Source organism: Ambystoma mexicanum, chromosome 6p, assembly GCF_040938575.1.
Source record: "Ambystoma mexicanum isolate Mex_15411 chromosome 6p, UKY_AmexF1_1, whole genome shotgun sequence".
NCBI lineage: Eukaryota > Metazoa > Chordata > Amphibia > Caudata > Ambystomatidae > Ambystoma > Ambystoma mexicanum.
The window spans coordinates 1,100,386,720-1,100,411,555 of NC_090935.1; the positions used below are offsets into that span (position 1 = coordinate 1,100,386,720).

The 24,836-nt window shown below is 48.6% G+C and overlaps 1 protein-coding gene across 4 annotated transcripts in view; it reads left to right on the forward strand.

Annotated features, from left to right (window-relative positions):
* The window catches only part of FANCC (FA complementation group C), a 2,294,314-nt gene that overhangs the window by 1,625,875 nt on the left and 643,603 nt on the right, over nt 1-24,836 (forward strand). For all 4 annotated transcript variants that reach the window (XM_069625705.1, XM_069625706.1, XM_069625707.1 and 1 more), the window contains one exon: nt 1,753-1,852. In XM_069625705.1, coding sequence (XP_069481806.1) covers nt 1,753-1,852 — 100 coding nt within the window. The remainder of the gene's footprint in view (nt 1-1,752; nt 1,853-24,836) is intronic.

Genomic DNA, 24,836 nt, shown 5'->3' on the forward strand with positions numbered 1-24,836 from the left:
GGTACACACACTCTGGAGCCTTGTGCATTAAACCCAGCGTGAAGAGGAAGACCGGAAGCATGGGAGTCAGTAGTGATACTGAGACTGTCTGGAATTTTCAAGCACGCACGCACGCACACACACACACACTCACAACTGCTGTAGGGCTTGCTGTACGGAGGCTGGAATTGCATTATTTTCAGACGTGCCATTGGGATTCTTAAAGGCTCAGAAGAGCACCGCACACCGACAGGTGAGTCTGCTTATTCATGGAACAGCCTTATCTGTCAGAAAGGATAACAGATGTAGAATGTTCAGATAATCCCAAAGTCACATAGAATGTACCAAACAGTGGAAAGCGTATAAAAAGCTGGCATCAGACAGAGAAAAGTGACCAATTACCCAGCTCAATCCCAGTGTTGGGTGATAAAGAAAGCGAGATGCATAGAAAACATTGGAGACAGAAAGCTGATGTTGGCAGGTTGCACCAGTTGAAATGCATAAAAGGGCTGAGACCTGAAGGATCTAAAGACTTGAGTAGGTTGAAGGTCCTGGGAGGGCTTAGCGGTCTTAGAGAGTTTAGTGGACTGGCAGCACCGCAGCCCAATTAGCTCAGCTCTCTTAACACCTCTTACCCCTTCTTTAACATTCCGTAACCTCTGAGCACAGGAAAGTGACACAGGAAGAGGGTAAGAATATCTGGGGCTGGATGTAGCACTTGAAGGGCACACTATTGCTAGAGGTGAGCTAGACACAATAGGCCTCATTACAAGTTCGGCAGCGTGGTATATAATTGGCTATTATTCCATTCCTGCCATATTTTTGTCAGTAACAAAATGACTGATGCTTTTAACACACCGCCGAATTGTGAGTTTGAACTTGATTTGCCTCCACTACAAGGCTAATAATCGGCAGGTTTACTGCATGGATTTACCCAAAAATCCCCTATGGACTCCTGAAATTGGGTTTTATACCTACGTAATACCGTGGTAAGCCCATGGGACTTGGTGGCAATAATGTTAAATTATTTTGGTCGTAAATCAGTGTATTTACCACTTATTTACGGCCAAATTTGTAATCGGGCCCTATCTGGGAAGAGTCCTGTGCACCTATGCCCAGAAATCAACTCGGCACTATCTGAGACCTGTGCTGGGCATTATATCGATGAAGACTGAGCAGCCCGCAATGCCCTTAAAAAGTAATCAGGACACTATATCGTGGGCAAAAAAGTGAGGTGGGTGCTATATCCCTGCAAATTGTTTTGTGTAACAAAGCATACTGTTGCAATACATCCCTGAGATTGTGAAAAGAAATAGAAGACCCGGAGTAAGACACGTATCCCTATTAGTTCTAAGAGAGGACTGGGCTTTCTGAGTTATAGCAGATTCCCCAGAACCTATAGCGATTTACCATACCCATCGTGACCAATTATAAATCCTTTGCAATATATTTCTGTGTCGCATGTTCTGTTGATTCCACCACATTTGCCAAGTCTGTGTAGGAGAAAACTAATCTGCATTTCTCTATTTAAATGTTACTGTCTCAGGTAACATGACTGGTGGCAATTTGGCCACCTGACTGATGTCTGAGGCCAACGGGTAAAGAAGCTTGGCCATCCAGCATGTCTCGGCTTCTATTTTCCCATGTTAAGGTCTCGCCTCTCATGTTACAAGAGGTAGCTAAATTAATTTAAAATGAATCCTTCAACTAAAGTCTTCTCAATTATAATAATACTAAACCAATATTTTCTTTTTTTAACTTTCTGTTGTTCAGAAATGCCTTGTTGGAAACAGATGGTTCCTTGAAAGTCTTGACCATAATTCGACTGTTTACCAGATGCTTTGTTCAAGTTCACCAGAAGGATAACGGACAGGTTAGTACAACAAAATATTGGTTTCCTCATTATCTACTGTAGACTTTATAATTGTTGAATATGATAATACATTTTTTTTTCGTGCAACATTTTAACATTTTAAATTATTGGGAGGGTAACTGATGATTGCATGTCATCAAAAAGTCGCAGATCCAGCATATATCAATTATGTTGTATTGGTCTAAATTTTCTCTTATTAGGAACATGTTGACAGAGTTCATCACCTAGGCCCTGTGAGTTCAGTTAATATTTCTAATTGATTTTTTCCTCCCATCTGTTCCTCACCCTAGATATATTGGGCCTCATTAAAAGTTGGGTGCTATTCCAGCGGTAAATATGCGAGAATACCGCCCAACAGAATTACCTTTACTGCCACTTGGTGCGGTGTAATTACTGCTGGATTGCAAGTGGCGGTGGCAGAGTAAATCCCAATTTTTTCAGAGTCCATTGGACTCTATGGGGCTTTTTCGGTGGAATTACCACCGGCGCAATTACCACCATGGTAATTCCACAGATTTTGCTAATTGTTCAGCGGACTGTGGCAGGATTTAGCTCCAGCATGATACTGGAGGTAAATCCCCCCCACTCCAGGGCCATACTCGTAGAATGGCGGTGTGGGGAAAGTTTCGGGAATTCCGTTACTGCCAATTCTTTCCTGCACCGCCCTATTGTCCTGCAGCAGCAGATCTCAGAAATCTTTTGGCAGCAGGGGGAGCTGTGTGGCATTGGCACAGAGGTCGCCAGTGCTCTTAGTCTTCGAGACCGCTTGTGACATTGGTGCCAGTAAAAATAGCTTGCACCGGGCCCTGTGACCTCTGTTCCATATCTCCACTTGCTCAGCATGCTTCTCTGGAACTACCTTCGACACCTCAGAAATGTCTTCTGACATTCTCAATAAAAATAATTTTCTATCAAAATGTCAACACCAACACTCTCCCGGTTTTAAGAAGTGTCAAAATTGTAGGTAACTCCAGGATATCACTAACAGACCCTCACAAGGTTTGCCTTTGGTGCCTCTGTACCAAACATGACATAACCAATTGCAGTTCTTGTTAGGCAAAGGCATTGAGGGATAGGGCTTTGAAACTAGCTCTCGGCATGCAACATCTAAATCCCCTGGTACAACCCTATCAAAACATCATAAGTCTTCCAATGGGAGAAGCTCCAATTCAGTCCACAGATTGCAAGAAAAGAGCCAAAACATACAGGAAGAGGTCCCATTTGAGGAGTGAATCCTGACATTCATTGTTCTATTCCCCAAAGAAGAAAAGGCGCAGGTACTCATCATTGGATTCCTCACTTGACAGGTGCGTTTTCTTTCAAATCCGCTTTGGTGGAGAAATGTTGTAAACTGATGGAACTCCTCAATAAGGAGGGGGGTTCCCCCTGCCTCTTTGGAGGCAAATAAAAAAATACCACCATGCCCAATAAAGTTGGCAGGGTATCAGAGTCCCAGCCAAGTACAAACCAGCTATCTCTAACCCAGACTTCCTATCCAAGTACCCCAGTCCTGAGAACCTGGTGGTGCATGTGACATCAAATTCAAAATCTAGCACATATTCATCCTTGCCGCCCGACAGGGACATAAACGATAAGATGCTTTATCTAAAATAATTTTTGCATCAGGCAGTATGGCAGAGCAAGCTATTAATTCAACCAGCACCCATACCCTGTGGGCAGTTATGTATGTTATGTTATGTTTAGGGGACTTGTAAAGCGCACTAGCACAGAGAGGTATCCTGGTGCTGAGAGAGAAGAGGACCCTGGAAAAAGGAAAAAAAAATAACCAAAAACATCTCAAAGAGGGAAAAGGTTTAAGCAATTTCCTAAAAAGGAGGAAATTCTCAGTAAGTATGAGGAAGAGAGGGATAGAGTTCCACAGGCAGGGGGCTGCCACAGAGAAAGCTCGCCCACCCACTGTGGCCTTCCTAAACCGGGGAACCACTAGGATACCCAAGTTAGCAAGACGAAGAGCCCTAGTAGGAACGTAGGCCGAAATCTTTTTCTGGAGTAAGACCGATCCCCGCCTGTGCAAAAAATGGTGTGTCGGGCAAAGGGACTTAAACTTGATATGACACTCAACCGGCAGCCAGTGAATCTAAATCAAAATAGGTGAAGCATGGGAGAAACGAGATAAGCCCATCACCAACCGAGCAGCCGAGTTCTCTAAAATCTCGAGCCTACGGATATGGTGTTTGGGCTGGGCAAGAAGAACCGTGTTGCAATAATCAAGGATTCCTGAGACTGACTTGGCAATCACAAGGCCCTGGTGATGCTGAGGTAGGAAGGAAATCGCCTTCCTAAGCTTTTTAAGTTTAAAGAACCCTGATTGACAGATGGCGCTAACCTGAAGCTCAGACGATAAGGAAGAGCTCATTTTAAAACCAAGATTTTTTAAGGAGTCGACAGGCACCGTCATATTCCCTAAACTGGCGGGCCTGAAGTCCGAGGTCTACGCCTGATTTTGAGCCAGGGGCCAATGATCATAACCTCAGACTTCTCGCCATTAAGAGTGAGCCAGTTTCCTCTCATCCAGCTGGCAATTGATACAAGACACAATCTCAGGCACCTGGCAGAGTCAGCTGGGTTCTGGTCCACTCTCAGAATAAGTTGGGTGTTGTCCGCATATCAGTAGAAACAACACCCCTGAGAGCGGATCAGCTCTGCCAGGGGTCTTACATAGATGTTCAACATCACGGGTGAGACTGCAGAGCCCTGAGGGACTCCACGGGTCATCGAAGTCAAAGAAGACCAGTAGAGGGGAAGTGAGAGAGCATTGGAGCAGTGGGAAAGGAAAGAAATAAACCACTGCAGGGCGATTCCCGTGATGCCAACATCCTCAGCACAACAACACAAAATAGAATGATCAGTTGTGTCGAATGCCGCTAAGTCAAGCATAATTAGGTGGGCCGTACCACCCTGATCTCTAATGAGTGTGATGTTGTCGAGCACAGAAACCAGGGCTGCCTCAGTCCCCATTAAAGGACAAACCCCTGTTTACTGGCTATCCAGAACCGGGTTTACTTTGAAAAAGTCTCTTAATTGAGGAGTAAAAATAGCCTCAAGGATCTTCGTGAGAAACCTCAGGAGGAAAATAGGCCGGAAGTTGGCCAAAACAGAGGGATCGAAGTTATGGTTTTTTCAGTAGTGGAGAAACCAGAGTCATTTTAAGGGCTGTAGGAGCCACCCCACTATGCAAGGAATAATTAACTGCCGAGGTGATAATAGGAGCAAGTTCAAGCCTGATCTCTTTAAGCATATGCAAAGGAATCAGATCAAGAGGTGAACATGATCTAAGAATGGAAATGATTTCCAAGATGAGCAGTTCCGAAGCCGCCTCAAATGATGAAAAGGTTTGAGGGGGCGAAGGAGAAGGATCACGGAATTGATGCTCAGCCCAGAATGTGAGCTCTAATTAGAGCAATTTTCGGAACAAAAACATGTGAGAGGGAATCAGAGATCTTGAGAAGCAGGTACCTGGGGTGGGAAAGAAGGAGGAGCAAGAATGCTCTTTTACAGTTCTATCTGAGGCTGAAGAGCATGTCCCAGAAGAAAGAATGAGGTACAACTTCCTGGACATCATGGGCAATGGTAAGAAAGCAATGTGCCAAGTGCCTTCATCTGGTCTTGATGCGGTTGATTGTGTTGGAAAAGCCATCTTCACAAGTTCCGTAGCACAGAGATTTTCCTGACTAAGGAAGTCAGGATTAGTTCTGAATTTACAGGCCAGACAACTAGACATGTAATTTGATGTTACTAACCTGAGTGTTCCAAAGGTGGATGACGGCCTAGAAAAGTTGCAAGCCTCAAAAGCAGCTGCTAAGTCATTAGGGAGGCGGTGCGCAAATCGACTCAGCATGCAGTTCCGACATGCAAATAAAAGCCTTATTGCAAGAGATATAACAGCCAGAGAGGAAAAGGTCAAACATCTGGCATACAAGGTCAGAGAAAATTTAGAGAACATTTACAAGACCATGGAGTGGTGCAGAGGTGGTGGAAAAACCTCAGAGTCCACTCCTGCTTCAGTCCCCTATAGCACTGCAGTGGTTCGAAAACCGCTTTGAGAACTTCATTTTACAGTGGTAGGGGAGCATCTGTTGCATTATTCCAAAGAATAGTTCAGTATTACTTAGAACGTCTGGGCAATGCACTTTTTTACCCCTTCCTTTCTTCTGGCACCCATCATTCTATGACACCTCATGTTCCAGACCTGCTACTTAAACAGGAGATAACCTCCCTGCTGGAGAAGGGTGCTGTGGAAATGGCACCCCACATGGAAAGGAACAAGAGGACCTACTCTTTACGTTTTGGTTCCAACGAATGATGGAGGACTGCGACCCATCTTGGACCTGCGATGCTTATAAAAGACAAGTTCAAGATGGTGACACTCTCGCAGATTTTCCAGACCCGGGAGTTCCAGGATTGGTTGGTGTCACTTGACCTCCGGGATGCTTACTTTCATGTGCTGATAATCTGAAGCACAGAACGTTCCTGAGGTTTATCATTGCAGCTCTCACTACTAGTTTCGAGTTATGCCTTTCGGGCTCACCACCACCCCAAGAGTATGCATCAAGCTGCTGGCAGTAGTGGCGGCTGACCTGAAGAGGGGAGGAATTCATATCTTCCGCTTCTTGGACTATTGGCTGATCAGAGCCCGCTCCCCCGGTTAAGCTCTGGATCATCTCAGCCACACTTTTCACCTCTTGCACAGACTGGGCTATTCCCTGAACTTAAAGAAGTCCCACATGACACCCTCTCAAATACTCCAATACCTCATTGGAGAGGCCCTAAACTCTTACTCAGGAAGGACTTTTCCCTACCAAGCACAGGGCTCTACACATCCAACAGCTGGTTAGCAAATTTCAAAACGCCTGTTTTCAGTCTGCCCTGAACTTCTTGCGGTTACTAGGTCTCATGCCATTCTGCAATTTTATGATGCCGGAGGCCTGTCTACAGATATCACATCACTTCAGTGGACCTTCAGCACTCAATGGTCACACTTCTCAGGCATGTTATTCTCAGAACATGGTCATGTAGGACCTACTGCAGTGGACCTGTAAAGAGAAATTGATGACAAGAGAGCCTTTTTGGCAACCCTGGCCAGAGGCGACTGTGATTATGATTATGAATGGCTCCTTGACGGGCTGGGGCACTCATCTGAACAAACTGATGGGTAATTGGCTGTGGTCCCTGACTGAGTGAAAACTCCACATAAATATGTTGGAGCAGAGCACAATTAGGCTGGCGCGCATGGCCATTTTGCCTTCCATACAAGGGAAGACTGTCCTGACCATGATGAACAACACAGTAGCCATGCACTATGTCAACTAGGGAGGGTGTGTGGGATCACTCGCCCTGTGCAGGGACGCGATGTAGCTCTGGTTTTGGTGATGCAGAAAAGAATATTCTTGTCGGCAGTTCACTTTGCCGGAATGGAGTACAAGACAGTAGGCACCCTGAGCAGGCAGGGCACAGTCTGTCACGAGTGGGAGCAGTCCCAGAAAGTTCTTTTGGAGATCTTCACACTCTGGGGAGCACATCAGGTGGATCTGTTCATGTGCAGTTCAAAGATTTTAACATGAAAGGGAGAGGATGAAAACAAAACTACACTGACTGGGAATAAATTAGGTAGCATTTTCCTCATACTAAATTAAAAAAAATGTTAAAGAATTTTGTGCTGAATTTAAAAAGAAACACTCTACAAGCTTCAACAAACGTGCACATTTTCCTTGCAACTGCAGCTTTCCTTTCCCAAATAGACCGCACCAGCACAACAAAAGCTCTCAAACATCTATAATGAACAACATCCGTCCTCAGCCAATCATTGCATGTGCACACCCTGCCCATGAGGCGCCTCATTAACAATTAGATTATTAACTGTTAAAAGTATGCAAATATACTTGCATCAGGTCTTGCCCTTTATTAAATACAGCTGGACCGCCTTGCAGGGCGTGGGGCAGACTGTCACTGTCACATGCAGTTGGTGATTTTATTAGCCCTGGTCCCCAGGTATTCCTTCTTTAACTGATAGCCGCTGGTTCACAAACCCATAAATGTCTTGTAAGTGATTTCAACCCTGCACTTCACCTAAGTCAACGCCTAGCGTGGGATGCACAATTGAAACCCTTAATTATTTCTTTGTCTATAAGTTATTTTATTTCTGAATGATATACCCTTATATCACGCCCCTCTCTTTGAATCCCCCCACCCCCCTGGTCACACTGAACCAGGAAGCAGGCTGTTTTGCAAACTTAAAAAGATTTATTTTAGGTATTTTCACACTATTTAAGGGTTTATACCATGATCACCAATGGGGTGATTTCACAATAAATCTCTTTAATCAGAAGGAGTACTGATAGAAAAACAATGCAGCATAGAATAATACTTTGTGTAGGTTCAATCAAAAATGCAATATAATTACTCTTCTCCAGCATGGGGTCTGGCATGGATTCACATGCTCATGAATATTCCCCATCGTCAGGCTGGGAATCCTCGGTAAAGAAAAATCAGTATCAGTTTCGTTTCTGATCAGTCTTTCGTAGTAGTAACCAATCACTGATCTCTGCGTCATACTGACCACAGCCAATGACTGCCCTCTACCTAAGCCCCGCCCCCGGCAGCCATCTTCAGATTTTTACCGCACGTTCAAGTGTTGGGAGTCCTCGTGCTTAGCTCTCGAGCTTTTACTGCGTGTTTCGCGCTTTTTCAGGTGAATTTTCACATTTTTTTGGTTAATCGAGCCTCAAGCTCCACCGTTTCTACTCCCGTCAACGGCTACCCGTTACAGGATTTTTCTACTTTTCTACGCCCCTCAAGGGTGAAGATTTCGTCGAATCAACTTCTTGGAGGATTCCAGAAGATTCGCGGCCTACTTCGAGATGGCCCAGCACGCGAGTTCGTCACCCGGAACCAAGCTGTTTCGCAGCTGCCCTTGATGCGGGCTGCAGACTGTGTTTAAGGAAGACGAACATTCGCGATGCCTCTACTGTCTTCATGGGGACAAGACTCATGTAGAGAAGGACTGCCAGTTCTGCAAGAACTTGTCGGAGCGGACCATGAGGGACCGTCGATCCCGTCTCGCCAGCTGGTTGGAGAAGGGCTCAACGGGTGAGAAGAAGAAGAAAGGGTCCGAGCGGGCTTCTAAGTCCTGTGCGGGTGCCCCGGCGACGGGGGCCCAACACCAGGCCAAGCGCCGCGAGTCCGCTGGCTCCGGGAGCGCCGAAAGGTCGGGTTCTTCGGTCGCCAGGCAGGGCGCACCTTCCCCGGCACCGTCAACCACGAGCCAGCGCTCTGGTTCGGGTAAGAGGAAGTCCGAGACCCCGGGTAAGCTTCGGGAGAAGCCCCGTCCGATCTCGGAAGAGGGGGAGCGAGGCGTCGCCCCTCCCCCTAAGGAGAAGGCCGGGGACGCACCTAAGGTGGTGAAGGCCCCTACCCAGCAGGCAAAGGCCTCTATCAAGGCGATCGCGGCGACTCTGGCCAAGCCGGCAGAGACCCTTCCAGCGGAGACTGCCTCCGGGACTAGAGTTTCCCTGCCGCCAAGGAGGGAATCCTCTTTTCAGCCCATCGTCATGGCCACCATGATGGAAGAAGCGAGGGGGGACACGGTAGCCTCCTCGACCTGGGAGTCAGCCTCGGAGGAGGAACTGACCGAGGCCGTGAGGAACCTCAAAGTCCAATTTGAGAAGGTTCGATCCCGTAAGGAAGATCCTCGGGAGATAACCGAGGAAGACGACGATGGCGAGGAAGAGCAGCCTTCCCTTCCGGCGCAGCCGGAACCTAGGCCTCAGGATAGCTCGGCGGCCATTTTGTCTGCAATCCAGTCCTTATGCTCTGCGATAAGGACGAGATTCCCACGGCCCAGGCCGGAGGACCCGCAACCTGGCCTGTCGGGAAGTCCTCAGAACAAACGACGGAGGACCCAACCCTCTCCTCCTCCCGCCCCCGTAAGGCCTACAGTTCCCTCCTCATCCTCCCATGAGTCGGGAGATGACGGTGCGATGGGCTCGACGACGGGTTCTGAGGGCGACAACGACGATGGAACGGGTCTCCCATCTCCAGTCGCACGGGCCTCGCCGCCCGACGAGATTGGCTCATTCCACGCCATGATCGCCAGGGCGTCTGAATTGTACCAGCTCTGCCCGGAGCAGCAGAGAAAGGAAGGTTTCCTCTATCAGCGCCGGGAGGCCAAGAGGAAGACTGTCATCGCGGTGCCTCTAATCGATGACATCTGGGAGGAGGGCCTGTCGGTTCTCAAGAACCCCTCCACGGCACCAGCCAAACGGGACCGGTACGAGAAGAAGTACTGGGTCCCCGAAACCGCTCCCCTGTGCCTCAGGGCCCAGCCAACGCCAGACTCGGTCGTCTCGGCGGCGGCGAAGAAGAAAGCGGCGGGGTCAGGAGCCTCGGCGTCGAATTCTCCGCCGGACGGCGAGGGAAATAAGTTGGACGCCATGGGGCGGCGGGTCATTTCGTCGGCGGTGACGACGATCAAAGCAGCCAACGCCCTGGCGATTGTGGCCCGTTACGACAGGGAGCTCTGGTTTAAGCTTGCCCCCATATTGGATTTCCTACCGGACGACAAGAGGTCCAAGGCCCTGGAAATACTTCAAGAAGGCGAGGTTGCGTCAGACAACGCCATAACGGTGGCAACCGATATTGCCGATACCGGGTTCCGCCATTTCCTACCGGACGACAAGATGTCCGAGGCCCTGGAAATACTTCAAGAAGGCGAGGTGGCGTCGGACCACGCCATAACGGTGGCAACCAATATTGCCGATACCAGGTTCCGCCAGCTGGGCAACAGTGTTTGCCTACGACGATGGGGTTGGCTCCGGGCGACCGACTTCCGTCAGGACGTCCAGACCAGGGTGTTGGACATGCCGTTCGACGGCAGCAACTTGTTCGGGAAGGCGGTGGACGAGTCCCTCCAAGCCATAAAGATGGACACGGAGACTGCCCGCATCCTAGGAGCCCTTCAGCAACGACGGCCCTTTCGGAGCTCCGGAGGCAGACAGGGTGCCTCCAAGGGATCCAGCGGTGGCTCGTCGTCCTACCGCCAGGCGGCACACTCCTCGTCTCAGGAGGCCTACAGGGGTCACGGCAAGCAAGGAGCGCCTCGCCGCCGTCGGCAAGGTGGCCAGGGCGGCAAGGCCGCCACCTCCAAGCAGGACTGAACCGGACGTGGTCTCGGGCCCCCACCGAAGCACCCCGGTGGGAGGCCGGCTGACAAAGTTCGTCAGCGTGTGGAAGTCCATCTCCACCTACCGTTGGGTGCTGGATACCCTGGCAAGAGGACACTCTATCGAATTCCTGAAGAAGTGCCCTCACCTTCCACCGGTGGCCAGGAAGGAAAGTCACGTCCCGCAACTGCTGTTGGAAGTACAGGCGATGCTCAGGAAAGGCGCCATCGAGCTGTCCCGAAGAGGCTCCGGGGTGTACTCAAGGTACTTCCTTGTCAGGAAAAAGACGGGCGGCTGGCGCCCCATCCTGGACCTTCGTCGTTTGAACAAATACATCAGGTCACAAAAGTTCAGGATGGTCACCCTCCAGCACGTACTGGGACCGCTGGAGGAAGGTGACTTTCTATCATCGTTGGACCTGAAGGATGCATACTTCCACGTTCCCATCCTCAAAAGTCACCGAAAGTTCCTCAGGTTCGTCGTCCAGGGACGCCACTACCAATTCAGAGCACTGCCGTTCGGATTGAAGTCGGCCCCCAGGGTCTTTACCAAGTGCCTAGCACCTGTGGCGGCGCGGCTGCGCCTGCAGGGGATTCACGTCTACCCCTACCTGGACGACTGGCATATCCGCTCAAGGACGAGGGAACTCGCCGTCGAACACACTGCGAGGACCGTCCAGCTACTCACAGACCTGGGATTCGCCATAAATTACCCAAAGTCCCACCTGGTGCCGTCGCAGGTGGCCCTGTTTCTGGGAGCGAAGCTCGATACAGTGAGGCGCCTGCCGGCACCGTCGGAAGAACGGACGAAGACCATTCTAGGCAAAGTGCAGCGCCTGCTGGCCACGGACGTGGCCAGGGTGAGGTCCATCAAGTCCCTCCTGGGGATGATGTCCTCTTGCATCTACCTGGTGCTTCTCTGCAGATTATGGATGCGCCCCCTTCAAGAATTTCTCGACGCCCGTTGGATGCAAGCGACGGGCACCTTCGAAGACAGGGTCCCCCTCAACGAGGTGTTCCGGTGGTCGATTCAGTGGTGGGGCGTTCGAGCGCACCTCACGGCGGGCAAGGACTTTCAGACGCCGACGTACCAGGAGACGGTGACGACGGACGCCTCCCTGGAAGGTTGGGGCGCCCACACCGGAGATCTCCATGCAAGAGGCCTCTGGCTCCCGGAGGAGAGGCTCCTGCACATCAACGTCCTGGAACTCCGAGCCGTGTTCTGGGCTCTCAAATCGTTCCTCCTGTCGCTCAAGGGCAAGGTGGTGCGGATCTTCACGGACAACACCATGACAATGTTTTACATACGGAAGCAGGGAGGCACCAGATCCCCAGCCCTATCCAAGGAGGCACAGGATCTGTGGGACTGGGCGGTCGCACCCAGGGGATGTTCCTGGTTCCCTTCCACCTGGCAGGAGAAAGAAACACCATCGCCGACTCGCTCAGCAGGGAGCTGTGCGCGTGTCACAAGTGGGAACTGCGCCAGGATCCGGTGGATCAACTCTTCCGACGATGGGGCAAACCCCAAATTGACCTGTTCGCAACAACGACGAACTCGAAGTGCAAGAGGTTTGCCAGCTGGTTTCCCCAGCCGAGAAGCATGGGCGATGCGTTCTCATTCCTCTGGGACAGCCTTTACCTTTATGCGTTCCATCCGTTGCCGTTGCTGCTTCGACTCATCAACCAACTCAAGAGGTCCCGGTGCAGGATGATCCTCGTCGCACCGGCGTGGCTGAGGCAGATCTGGTTCCCGGACCTTCTGGACTTGTCAACGTCCCCTCCCATCAAGCTGTCGGCAGACGCGGACCTTCTCTCCAGAGAAGGAGGCGCCATCTTCCATCACGACCCGGCGTCGCTGAACCTGCAGGCCTGGCTCCTGCAGCGCTAGAGTTTGGAGGCTACGATATACCGGCCGATTGCAGAGAGGTTCTTGCAAAGGCTAGGGCGTCCTCGACTCTCAAATGCTACGGTCGTAAGTGGAAGAGGTTCTCTATCTGGTGCCGAGCGCAGAAGATAAACCCCCTACGGATTATGGCCCCTCAAGTGCTGCCGTACCTGCTATCGTTGGCAAAGGCTGGGCTAGCCCATGCCTCCATTAAGATTCATCTGGCGGCGATCTCCAGATATACCAGAACCACAGGACGGACGTCCCTGTGGTCCCATCGACTGGTAAAAGAGTTTATGAAAGGACTGTTCCGGTCGTTCCCGCCGGTGAAGGCCCCGGCCCCGGCATGGGAACTTAACGTGGTGCTGACCAGGCTCATGGGGCTCCCATTCGAGCCGATGCACCGCGCACCGATGAAGTTTGTGTCGTGGAAGACTGCATTCCTGGTGGCCATTACCTCCGCACGACGAGTGGGAGAGATCCAGGCCCTATCCTGCAAAACACCGTACTTGACTTTCCATGCCTCGAGGGTGGTGCTTAGGACACACCCCTCCTTTATGCCCAAGGTGCCGTCGGACTTCCATCTTAACAAGCCCCTGGTGTTACCTGTTTTCTTCCCGTCTCCTTTGTCGCCGGCCGAGAGGACTTTGCACTCGCTGGATGTGACTAGTGACTAGTTCCACGTGGACCGCACAAAGAGTTTTCGGAGGACATCACAGCTGTTCCTGAACTTTGGACCTGTGAATCATGGGAAGGCTCTCTCAAAGTCTTCTATTTCCAGATGGCTCTCCGGCTGCATCATGCACTGCCACCGGTTGGCTAACCGACCGCTGCCAGGCTGTCCGAGAGCCCATTCGACCAGAGCGATCGCTGCTACTATGGCGTTCTTATCTGGTGTGCCCCTGCTGAACATCTGCAGGGCTGCTACGTGGAGGTTGACGCACACCTTCACGAGATTCTACTGCGTCGATCGGGATTCCAGGGATGAGTCCAGGGTCGGCCAGGCAGTGCTGCGCAACCTGTTCGCTTAAGGTGAGCCTGGTGAGGAGGTAAGAGTTGCTTAATGTTGAGTTTTTTGTATTGCTTAATGTTGAGCCTTTTGCCACCCCCCGTGGTTGTGCATGTGTGTACTGCTATTTATTCTTATATCCATGAGCATGTGAATCCATGCCAGACCCCATGCTGGAGAAGGAACAAGTTACTTACCTGTAACTGTTGTTCTCCAGCATGGGTCTGGCATGGATTCACATGCGAACCCTCCCGCCTACCCCTCTGCGGCTCTTCACTTGGTCATACTGCCACTTCACGTGCTACCAAATCTGAAGATGGCTGCCGGAGGCGGGGCTTAGGTAGAGGGCAGTCATTGGCTGTGGTCAGTATGATGCAGAGATCAGTGATTGGTTACTACTACGAAAGACAGATCAGAAACGAAACTGATACTGATTTTTCTTTACCGAGGATTCCCAGCCTGACGATGGGGAATATTCATGAGCATGTGAATCCATGCCAGACCCATGCTGGAGAACAACAGTTACAGGTAAGTAACTTGTTCCTTTCCCCCTGCACACTACTCAATCCTCCCAATATGCAGTATAAAGAGATGAAAGGAGAGGAAACAGGTTTCAGGAATACACACTCAACAAATACAGTATCAATCCCAATTTCCCCCCAACAAACGCAGAGAAAAAGAGGAATGATTGTAAACTTGTCAAAATGGTTTTGAATGTGGCTTTGAATGGAACGGAAAAACACTGAAAATGGATTTAATTCACTAAAATGGTTTCAATACTAGTGGGAGCCGCTTTATATGGTATCCGACGAACACTAGCAATGATTATTGAGTAACTAGCAAGTTGAAAATGTAATTCTGAGGTCGGATGCAATGACCAGCTGTTTCACACGTGATAGATTTGAGCCAAACGAAAACATTTGTGGCAAACTTTTCTGTGCGCGGTAAGCGCGATTGCGGAACAACTATAAGGTGTTGGGATGCAGTCTTGGGTTAGTTGGAAAACTGAGGATGTTAGCTTCAATTAGACACTTACATTTTGTTTCTAGCATACACAGTGAAGAAGTTATGAAGGTTTTTGTAGAGGTCGATTTTTTTCAGAGAGTCAAAATGTCATGATTCCTGCTCCTCATGTCCCCAGGCCTCCAAGATGTCAGGCTGGAGCCAGGCCACAATCACCTACATGGCCCTCAAGGGCCTCTCCATCCCTCCAAAGACCCACTTGGAGTCAGACCTGGCGCTTGTGGCACCAGACTCACTGACTGCCATAGGATAACATTGGGCATTGGACTTGTAGTGCATTGATGGGGACAAGATGGATGCCCCCACATATTTCGGTTCCCAGAACTGCATGTGCAGTCTAGTCTTTTGGGTGTGATTCAGCCCAGAGACACCTGGGATACCCAGAGACTATTTAAGCCACGCTCAGGCTGAGAAGCATTCTTGCGTTTTCTGCCCCTGCAGCGTGACACTCACCGTGTTCGGATCGGTCTCCAGTAAGCCTGCATCTTTCTTCTGCGCTCAGCTCCTGCAAGAACAAGAACACCGTTAGGAACAGCCTTACCTTGCGGCACTTCTGCCCATCATTCATCGCTCCTTCTGTTCTGTGGGCATCTTCGGCGGTGTCATTCCCATCCCAGCACGCCGCTTCCTAAGGAAAAGGGAAACAAACAGAAAAAGGCATTAGTAAGCATTCAGCAAATCTTCATTTATTTTTAAAGACTGTACAAGCTTCAAACGCTTAACTGAATCCCAGCCGCTCTGGGGGAACTCTGTCTCCGGAACTTCTCATCCATCTGCAAGAGAGAAAAGACACTCCAGGTTAGCGTGGAAACATCTAGAGGCGCCGCATACTGCGCTTACTCGCCGCATTTCTTCTTCATAACCGGCATCCATGCTGAAAACGTTGCAGCACCAAAAAACACAGGAAAAGAACTCGGTTCAATACAAATACGAAAGGGTCACATCGCGCTCTCACTCACCTTCAGCGCTACTCATCTCACCAGCACCTCGCCATCCCCGGACACCGGCAATCATCGAAGGATGGAAAGGAACGAAGTTTGAGAACTGTTCAAAAGACTCATTATACTTACCTGTCGGACTCTTGCCAGTGAAGTAACTAGACAGCAACGAGCCCGCATCAATCAACTCGCCCCTGTGCTGAAAGCAGGACAGAGAGCACACTTTCCAAGAAAACAAGGTGAGCTGTGGATCAAAGGGAAGGGTTGGACCCCGGGGAAGAAGGGGTTCAAGCACATAGAGACAATAGGGAGTTACTCTACCAATCCTGTGTTTCAGGCCCAGTCTCCAGTCAAGTAGACTCCAGGGAAGGGTTTGAGGTCGTAAGAGGTCAGAACAGGCTGAGTGACATCCCCGTGGATACCAGGTGAGCGTTACACAGAATTTGTAAAACAAGGTTGCGCTTTTTAAAATCACAAACAAGGTTTCTTACACTAGGGAGACTATGAAGGCACAAACTACACGACAGCGCAGCCACCAGTCCAGCGACGCCTCTGGATGGTATTTGCCTGCTGGGACGCTTGCCTTTCTTCAGCAAATATATTAGGGCAAAGATGATTTGAACACTACTATTACAAAGGACTTTAAGGTAAGAGAAAGATTCAGGTAAGACAAAAGATTTTCTGCAATGCAGTTCTGGATGTAATAGAATGGGTTTGGATAGGATTAGTTATGGATAAGATATTTGCTAGCGATAATCCTATGCTATGGATATTCACTACCAATGTTTGGAATGGACCCGTCGGGGATCTGGTTAGGGAGACTTTCTGGACAGGAATTCAGCTAGCACACCGGACTGGACTCAAGGCGCTCTGGTTCTGCACTCAGCACGGCACTCTGGACACTGCACGGCGGGTTTGGTCTGGATCTGACGGGTTGGTTCTGGTTCGCAGCTATCTGGTCACAGCTCTGCTCTACTGGGTTGGATCTCTGGATTCTGGCAAGAATTCTTAGCAAGAAAGCAGCAACAGCACAGCCAGGCTGTCTTTTGGGTTCCCCTTAGAGGTCTGGGGTCAAATCTGGTTTCAGGATTTTTAAAGGCTAAGCTGAAAAGTGTTCAGCTTTGGAAATGGGCCTTTCTGCTTTCAAAGTTCTAGAGTCTGGAATATGGATTTCTCTTGGAAAGTGCTTCGCCAGCAATCGGATGGTGTGTGAATGTTTGTCACTAGGTCCTAAACTATCTCTATTTATGTATTTTCTAAAAGGGTGGGTATGCTGACTTCTACTAGGAACACCCCCTGGTATTCTATTGGTTAGGGTCTTTCCTCTCCCCTGATTTTTGAAGAAAACAAGAGTGCATGATGATGCTGTATTTTATGATCCAGGGAGTACCTCCCCTTTGTTTCTGCACATGAAGACATATTTACAATTTTGCAACCTTGATACCAATAGCATATTTATATCAGATATTTACTGGAGCAAGTATTCATCCGAGCCCCGTCTCGGTGAGATCTTGGGTCTAGATTTGCCAATTTTTCACACTTTTGGTCTGGTACCCAATGTCAGATTTGTCCACATTTTTACACATATGTGCGCATGACATCTGGGCATAATCATGTGAAGTTTCGTGTTTCTGGCATCACCACAATTGCTACAAAACCACAAATTCTGTAGTCATGTCCCTCAACATAGCACAGAATTCTGAGTAGTTTTAAAACGTGGCCAGAATTTTCATATTAACAATACTGTCATTTTACACATTTTTGCAATTTTGCACAGTGCTTTGTCAGTCCTTTTAAAAAATATACTTTCTTGTGCTTTATGAATACACATAACTGTCTGTCCCCACCCCCAAAGTTTTGGTGGGTCAAGAGAAATCCCTGCCTCTTTCCTCTAGCAGCGGCTTCTGTTGACAGTTGCATCTGCATATCTTTTCAAGGGAGTCTTTTGTCTCTCCCAGGAGCAACAGGGCATAATCTCCTCCCCTCTCCATTAACACCTGAATGGGAGTTCCTGGGCAGAGAGCCGGAGGAAGGTGCCTTTTGTTTGCGCACGCTGTGGAATTTGCTTTGAAGTTCTGTGGCTGGCATCAGAGGTTACTTTAAAGTCAATTTGTTTAAAATTGTCTTTGATAAAATAAACTTACATTTTCAAAATAGGCAAACAACTCTAATTCCAGTCTTTTTAAACATAATGATTAAATAGTTGCAACCTATATTGCTTTTGATGGCAAGTCATTTCATTTCAACCATTTGATTTTCTGCACAAGTTTAAGCTTCCAATGTACTTAATTGACAGCTGTCGCACAGGCAGCCAGCGGTACTGTGCCCTTTTCTGACAGATTTTACAGACCAGCACACTTTTTAATCTGAATATTCTTGTGTTGGAATCTGCTTTTCCTGACATTGTGTGCTTATGTGGATTCTTTAAATAAAGTGATGAGTAACACCCAGCAAGGATGTTGGATATTTTCTGATGCTTGGAATCATTGTTTTGTAATTTCAGCAACCAAGGAAAAACGGATTTCAGAGCACTTCTGGGTTTCCTTGCAATAAAGCACTGCCTTTCATGTAGTTTCCATTTTCACTCTATGGGCAGCCCAATGACAGGTTTTATCAGTGCGTTCTCCTGTTCCCCCACTGACATAGGCAAATTAGATTGGCAGCTATCTTTCTGGTTTCACAGTGAAATTTTCAGAGGTTTAGCGCGCATAGGGCTTTTTGCGGCCATTTTGTTGGTTCTGGTGCCACCAGCACACAGGCATGTCGCAGGGCAGAGCCTAGTGGGTCAATGCACCCCACAGTCTGTGACCTACAATTTTGTTTAATCTTCAGTGAACCAGCATAGGTCGCTCTGCTCTCAGCCAATGCTGACAAACCCTGAGTAACTTTGCCATCTTTGCATGGATAATCTTTGGTTTCACATTTTTTTTTACCAGAGATTTTACTTTTAAGCTCAGTGTTAGTACCCAATGATGAAAAACCTTGACGATTTCCAAAATTGGCTTTGGTGACCATTTTAGTCCCTACTTAAACGCATCTTGCATTCATTTTATGATGCTAAACAATATATATTTCCTAAAAAAAAATTATGTGGGCTGGTTAGCAATTCATTTTTATTTGGATTTCCTGTTTTTGGTTATTTTATTTTTTCCAATTTCACAGGTGTCAGTTATATTTTTATGTTGCTATTATTTATTTTTTAATTTTCCATATTATTTCGACATCTCATATATTCATTGTGGAAGTGCTGTTTGCGCCCAGCTCCTGTCCGATGCGGTATCTGTTGAAGGAAGCAAGGCACAAACAGCACTTCCACTAATAACGTATCAGTCTCTGGGCCTCATCAGTACAGTGGTAATTTTGTGATTTTTGAACTTGATGTGGCTGTATCAATCACCGTTGCTGATGTCTATAGCACTCCATGGGGATGGTAAATACAGAGTTTTTTGTAAGTGAAGTGGGGAATTTAACTCCAGCTATATGTTGGTGTTAAATCCTCCACTTCACCGCCAAACTTTTGAGATCAGTCGTGCGGTAAAGTGCCAGTCGACACACTAATATATTGCCCATGAGAAATTCAATTTGCACAAACTGGCACACATAAACTTTTGCTTGTACCTATATGCCAATCCAGATACTTACATCATTGATGTCATCCAAAGCCTATTTCCTGCTCACCAGTTATCCATGATGACACTTATAGTGCCCCATGAGAAATGTCCGGCTGTACGAAACCAGGACAGTTCCAGAGACCTGGCATTTAACAGATTGAATGTGCTGTAAGGGTGCAGAAGGAGGAGACTGGCACACAGGTGGCATGCTTGTTGGCATAAACCTTTATTTAGGCAAGAATAAGGAGGAATCCTATCTCTCCCTAACTCTAAGAGGGGATTATCTGCCCCTCTACTAAGGAACTAAGGAATCTGTCAGAATGTGCAAGTAAAAAAAGAGTCCACCATCGTCTAAAATTGCCTACTTCTGTCCCTCACACTGTTGCAGCTAAATGTGGTGTGTTGAATGTGAATACCTTGTTGAAGTCTGTAGTTTTAGCTGGATGTGGGAAGGACGATTTCTACATGCCATTTTGAGAGTGGTTTTTGTTTTGGATGGGGACACCCACCGGCCAATCTGCAAGCTTTGGATTTTAAGGTGTTCCATGGCTTTTGGAGGTTTGGAGAATTAAGTCATGCATTGGTTTACTAAATTCTTTCATTTGACATTAAGATCAACTGTGCGAACCTATTACCTGGGTCTTGTGTGCGCAGTTTGATCTCTAGTGACTCTTTTCACATCTGCCTATGGGAGTTTGGGTTGTTATCTGTTTTTTTCTTTTAATGGGTCTTAATGTTGCCTGGGCAGCAAATTAAGATTGTTTATAAGAAGGCTGTGCCTGGTATGGTAGTAGTTTCCACTGTGGCTGCTCCCAATTCGGCTGATTCCATGTATGTGTATGTGTGAGTGATTGTGTCAGGTGGGTAAGATGGAGAGAGTTGTTGCCTCCGCAAGTTAGCTCAGTACTTTGAGAGCACAGAAGGGTCAGCGTTCTAACCCATTGAGGAGCAAGGTAGTGCTGCGGGGTGGCAGTCTGGAGTTCCATCAATGGCAGAGATGGATGGAAGGTGCTTTGTTACTTACTGGTGTTGTAGTAACGCAGTTTGGTAGACGTGGAGGGGCAGGTTAGTTCTCTAGGGGGGCAGCCTAGATGTTCATTTGTGGTAGGAATGGACAGGAATGGACAGGAGGAGTCATGCTTTTTCCAGATGGTTTGGAGTGTATAGGCTGTGGCGCTGCCTTCTGTAGCAAGGTAGTTACGCCTATTTGGGTGCCTCTGTTAAGTTTGAGAGTCCTTCAGGCAGCACAGGTAAGGCAGAGCTTGTTACTTTATTAAGTTAAGTAAAACAGGCACATAAGATGACAGGACAAGGACAGGAGCAAGGAGGAAGCCCACTGGCTCCCACCACCCAGGCTACATGGTTTCAACTGCCATGGGTGGAACTCTCACACAAGACAACATTCCAACGCATCCAACACATGACATCACTTAGTCACTGACATCATTCCATTCAAACTCTTCACACACTCAAGACCAGTCATAACACACCTCCTTCACAATCAAAACACACTGACATAACACACCTCCTCTCCATCAAACACGAGAAACACAACCTGCACACCACCATGAACACCTCACAACAGACACCACACACACACTCCAGCGGAACCAACATCACAACCAACCAAACACTGGGAAGAAACTGACCAAAAGGGCATAACTAACTATCCTGTGACTTACTTGGGACAACCAAGACAATGTTCACAAGCCACCACAGCAAAATACCTAGTACCTTATATTCATTGCTCCCACCAATTAATCTTGAGGCTGCCACCCCCAAGCACTAACCTGCCCACCAAGGGCAACCAAACCAACACTCCATAGATCCTAAAACACAGATCACATTTTACCTCTCGCTGCCACTGAGCGGTCTCGGTTGTGCCACCCCCAAGCACAACTGCCCAACACGGGCACTGACACCCTGGTAAGCCACTCAACTAGAACGTACTTAACACTCCACTGGAATCCAACACTAAGCATGGCCATCACTCGTCAAACACGATCTCAGAACACCAAACAGAATGGATGCACACACAATGAATAACTCTAAACACACCAAGCAGATACGAAAACGCAAACCACAATACTGAATGGCAGAAACCGCACCACATCGTCACCACCAGTGTGCCCAAAGGACAGCAATTCTATACCACACGCAAATTAAGGTTTGTTGGTGTGATGCTGGAAATGCATCAGAGGGACAGGGCCTCTAAATCCTTGTCCTTTACTGCTTTTTATCGTGTGTTCTGTCATGTTTTCTGCCCAGGAGTCCATGTGGGACTCCTGGCAGTGCAGCTCTCTCTTTTGGTTTGGTGAACAGACCCTTGGGATACCCTTATGGCACCCATGGGTAGGAGTACAACCCTGTGCCCCTAGTGTATGTTTTTGGGCACCTGTGGGTGGCCCACAGAGCAGGGTATGGGCTGGTGGCAGCCCCATGCTGAATTTGACAGGTGCTCTGGGTGTCCTCCATTTTGGGATACCCAGGCCCTGCCATTGGGATCAGTTGATTCCTGATAGGAAACAAGATGGCCCCTGTGGCCTCTTGCTTTCTATTGCCTGTTACCTTGTTTCCCAAAGTCCTGGGAAGCCCTGACTCTGTCCTTTCCCCCTGACTGGCTGTTGGGTGGAAGTTCCATATATGGTGTTGTTGTGAAGGCCCAGCTAGACTGACTGGAGCCTTCCCAGTGACTGTATGTTGTGGGTACCTCCTGTGGGTGGGACCTGGGTGAATGGAGTGTGTGACCAATATACACTCCTTGTTGTGGTTGTCTGGTTTCTGGCATGAGAGACAAAGACTGAGACAGCCCTGCCCGAAACTGGCCTGAATGCAGTGTGTAGTGTTGAATGGCTGGGTACTTGTCCCAATCCACATTCCTTGTTGTGAGTGTCTGAAAGGGAGGAGTGTGGCCTGAATGCACTGTGTGCCTGATTGGCTGACTGACTGCATGAATGCCCTTCTGTATGATTGGCGGCTGAGTGTGTGCCAGCAGTGTGGATGAGAGACAGAATAGTATATCTGGGGACCTCTCACCACTGGTAGGAGGTTCAGGGAACGTTCAGAAGCGTTCAGAAGCGTTCTGGAGCTGAGTCTCCACTCTAAGAGTAACTGGAACTGCTGATCCTCGACGTCCAGCTGGAAGAAGAAGAATTGCTGTGGCATTTGCTTCGACCGATCCGAAGGCTGCCGAAGACTGACCCGAGAGAGGACCTGGTAAGGTGCCCTCTTCCCGTGCTCCATCTTCGCCGAAGCGCCCTGGAAGACAGACCCTCGAAAGGCTGCCGACCCGAGACGGGACCGCCGAGGAGATCGAAGTGAAGCACCCGGACATCGCCGCCGTCGAAGTCCATTGCCGTCGACCAGGGTTCGCAGGTTTGTGTAACCGCTGGAGGCCCGTCGAAGTTGTGTTGCCCAGCCGTGGAGACCACTTGACGCCGTGCCGCCGACGACCGGAGCCGTCCGCTCCTTTGCCTAAGAACATTCGAATCGAAGGACTCCCTCGTCCGCACCGTCGACCGCTTTATCCTGCCGGAGAAAGTCGAGGACGACCAACGCGCCGAGGAGAAACCTGCCGGTGGGTTTCCCGCCACCCGAAGACCACAAAGATTCGAACGACTCGACGCCCTTGCTGGGCCTCCGTCTCCACAATCTTTGCGGTCCAGAACTATTGTCACCGAGGTGCCCCGCACGCCTCTGCCTTGCAGGACGCCGACGCTCCGAAGCCGACGTGCACCGCTCGGACGAAGCTGCCGCCTCATCGACACCGTTTCTACCCTATTTGTCGACGGACGTTCGACGCCCCGTGTCTCCCGCTTGAAAGGGAAGGCATTCAAGAAGGGCCGTCGATTCCCCGTCGCCGAACACCGAGTTCCTCGACGCTTCTCGACGCCTCTCGACGATCCGTGACTCCCGCTTGAAAGGGGGTCGCTCAAGAAGGATCTGTCGACGCCTCTTCGAAGAACTCGACTCCACCAGGTACATTGGGGGGGTAAAAACATTATAGGAGGGAATAAGACTTGCAGAACAATATATGGACTGGGCTTGTGCTATATCTTTATTTTACAGGTTGCCCAGGTGGGGGAGCTCCAGACAGAACTGTGTCTAGTGGTAGGGGCCAGTATTCTGCCTATTGCTCAACCATCTTATTTTCTCTCCTCTCTTTATTGCTGGTTTCACTCTATTGATCTGTGTGACATTGTTACAGTATTGTTGATGCACTTTAATGAGATCTAATACAAAGGGTGGTACCACTTTAGAATTGTATATATTTGCCATTGTTGATTTTCCTAAGTACAAAGTGAGTTATTATGATAAGTGTACATAACCTTGAATATTGATTATATAAAGACTGTGTTCTAACCAATACAGTGTGTGGACATTCCTTTGAGGGGGCTTGGGGACTACACTGTACTTAAGAACCAGCCTGCATCACCTCCTGAGAAGCTAGGCCTTGATTGCTCGTCCATTGCTACCGTAATAGAGAATCTTGGCTGGGGTCTTCTGTGCCTCTCTTCTACCATATAGAGAGCAGAAGTACAGACACCCCCTACCGGTCTTCTTCACAGTTGGTCAGACAAATGTGCAACCAGCTAAAAACAAAACCACTTCCCAGACGGCGGTGGAAGATGTTAAGTGCCACAGCTCAACACTTGGATGTACTCGGGACCAGCAACACAAGCATGGGGATACCACACAGTGCTGCCAACCAAGATAATGAAGAAATATTTTCAAAATATTGTCAAAGGCAAACCTCAACTAAATGGCAACTAGGATTCATTCCTACAGTTGGTTACCAACATAAACTACTAACATTTTCGCAAACAAATCCTGTGACAACTTTATTCAACAGCATTGACACCCAGCACCCAGCAAGCATGACGCAACCTTTTCCCACTGGGGCCAGTGAAAACTGTGCCTTTGACCACAAGCATTAACTTGCCCACCAGGCTAAAATGACAAAACACTCTACCCTGACTATGCACATTCACACATACATGCACGTCATCACGCTCACTATAGTACACACCCATAAGGCAATGCAGATGTATTTAATCAGATTCACTATGGTATACATACACCCAACAGGCAAAGCACAGTGTTCTAAAACACACTAGCATGACTGTACATTCACACACAGATGTATGTCATCACCCTTGCTATAGTACACACCTATCAGGTAATGCACATTATACCAGCAAAACTGTGCAATAAACACAGTGGTGCAGAACAATAAAACTGGAACGCAATGAAAGCGCTCTTAAATTCCAGAAATTCCACACACAAAAGAATTCCATTGAATTTGGAATATCATCTGCAAGTCCTTGAAATAACCTACAA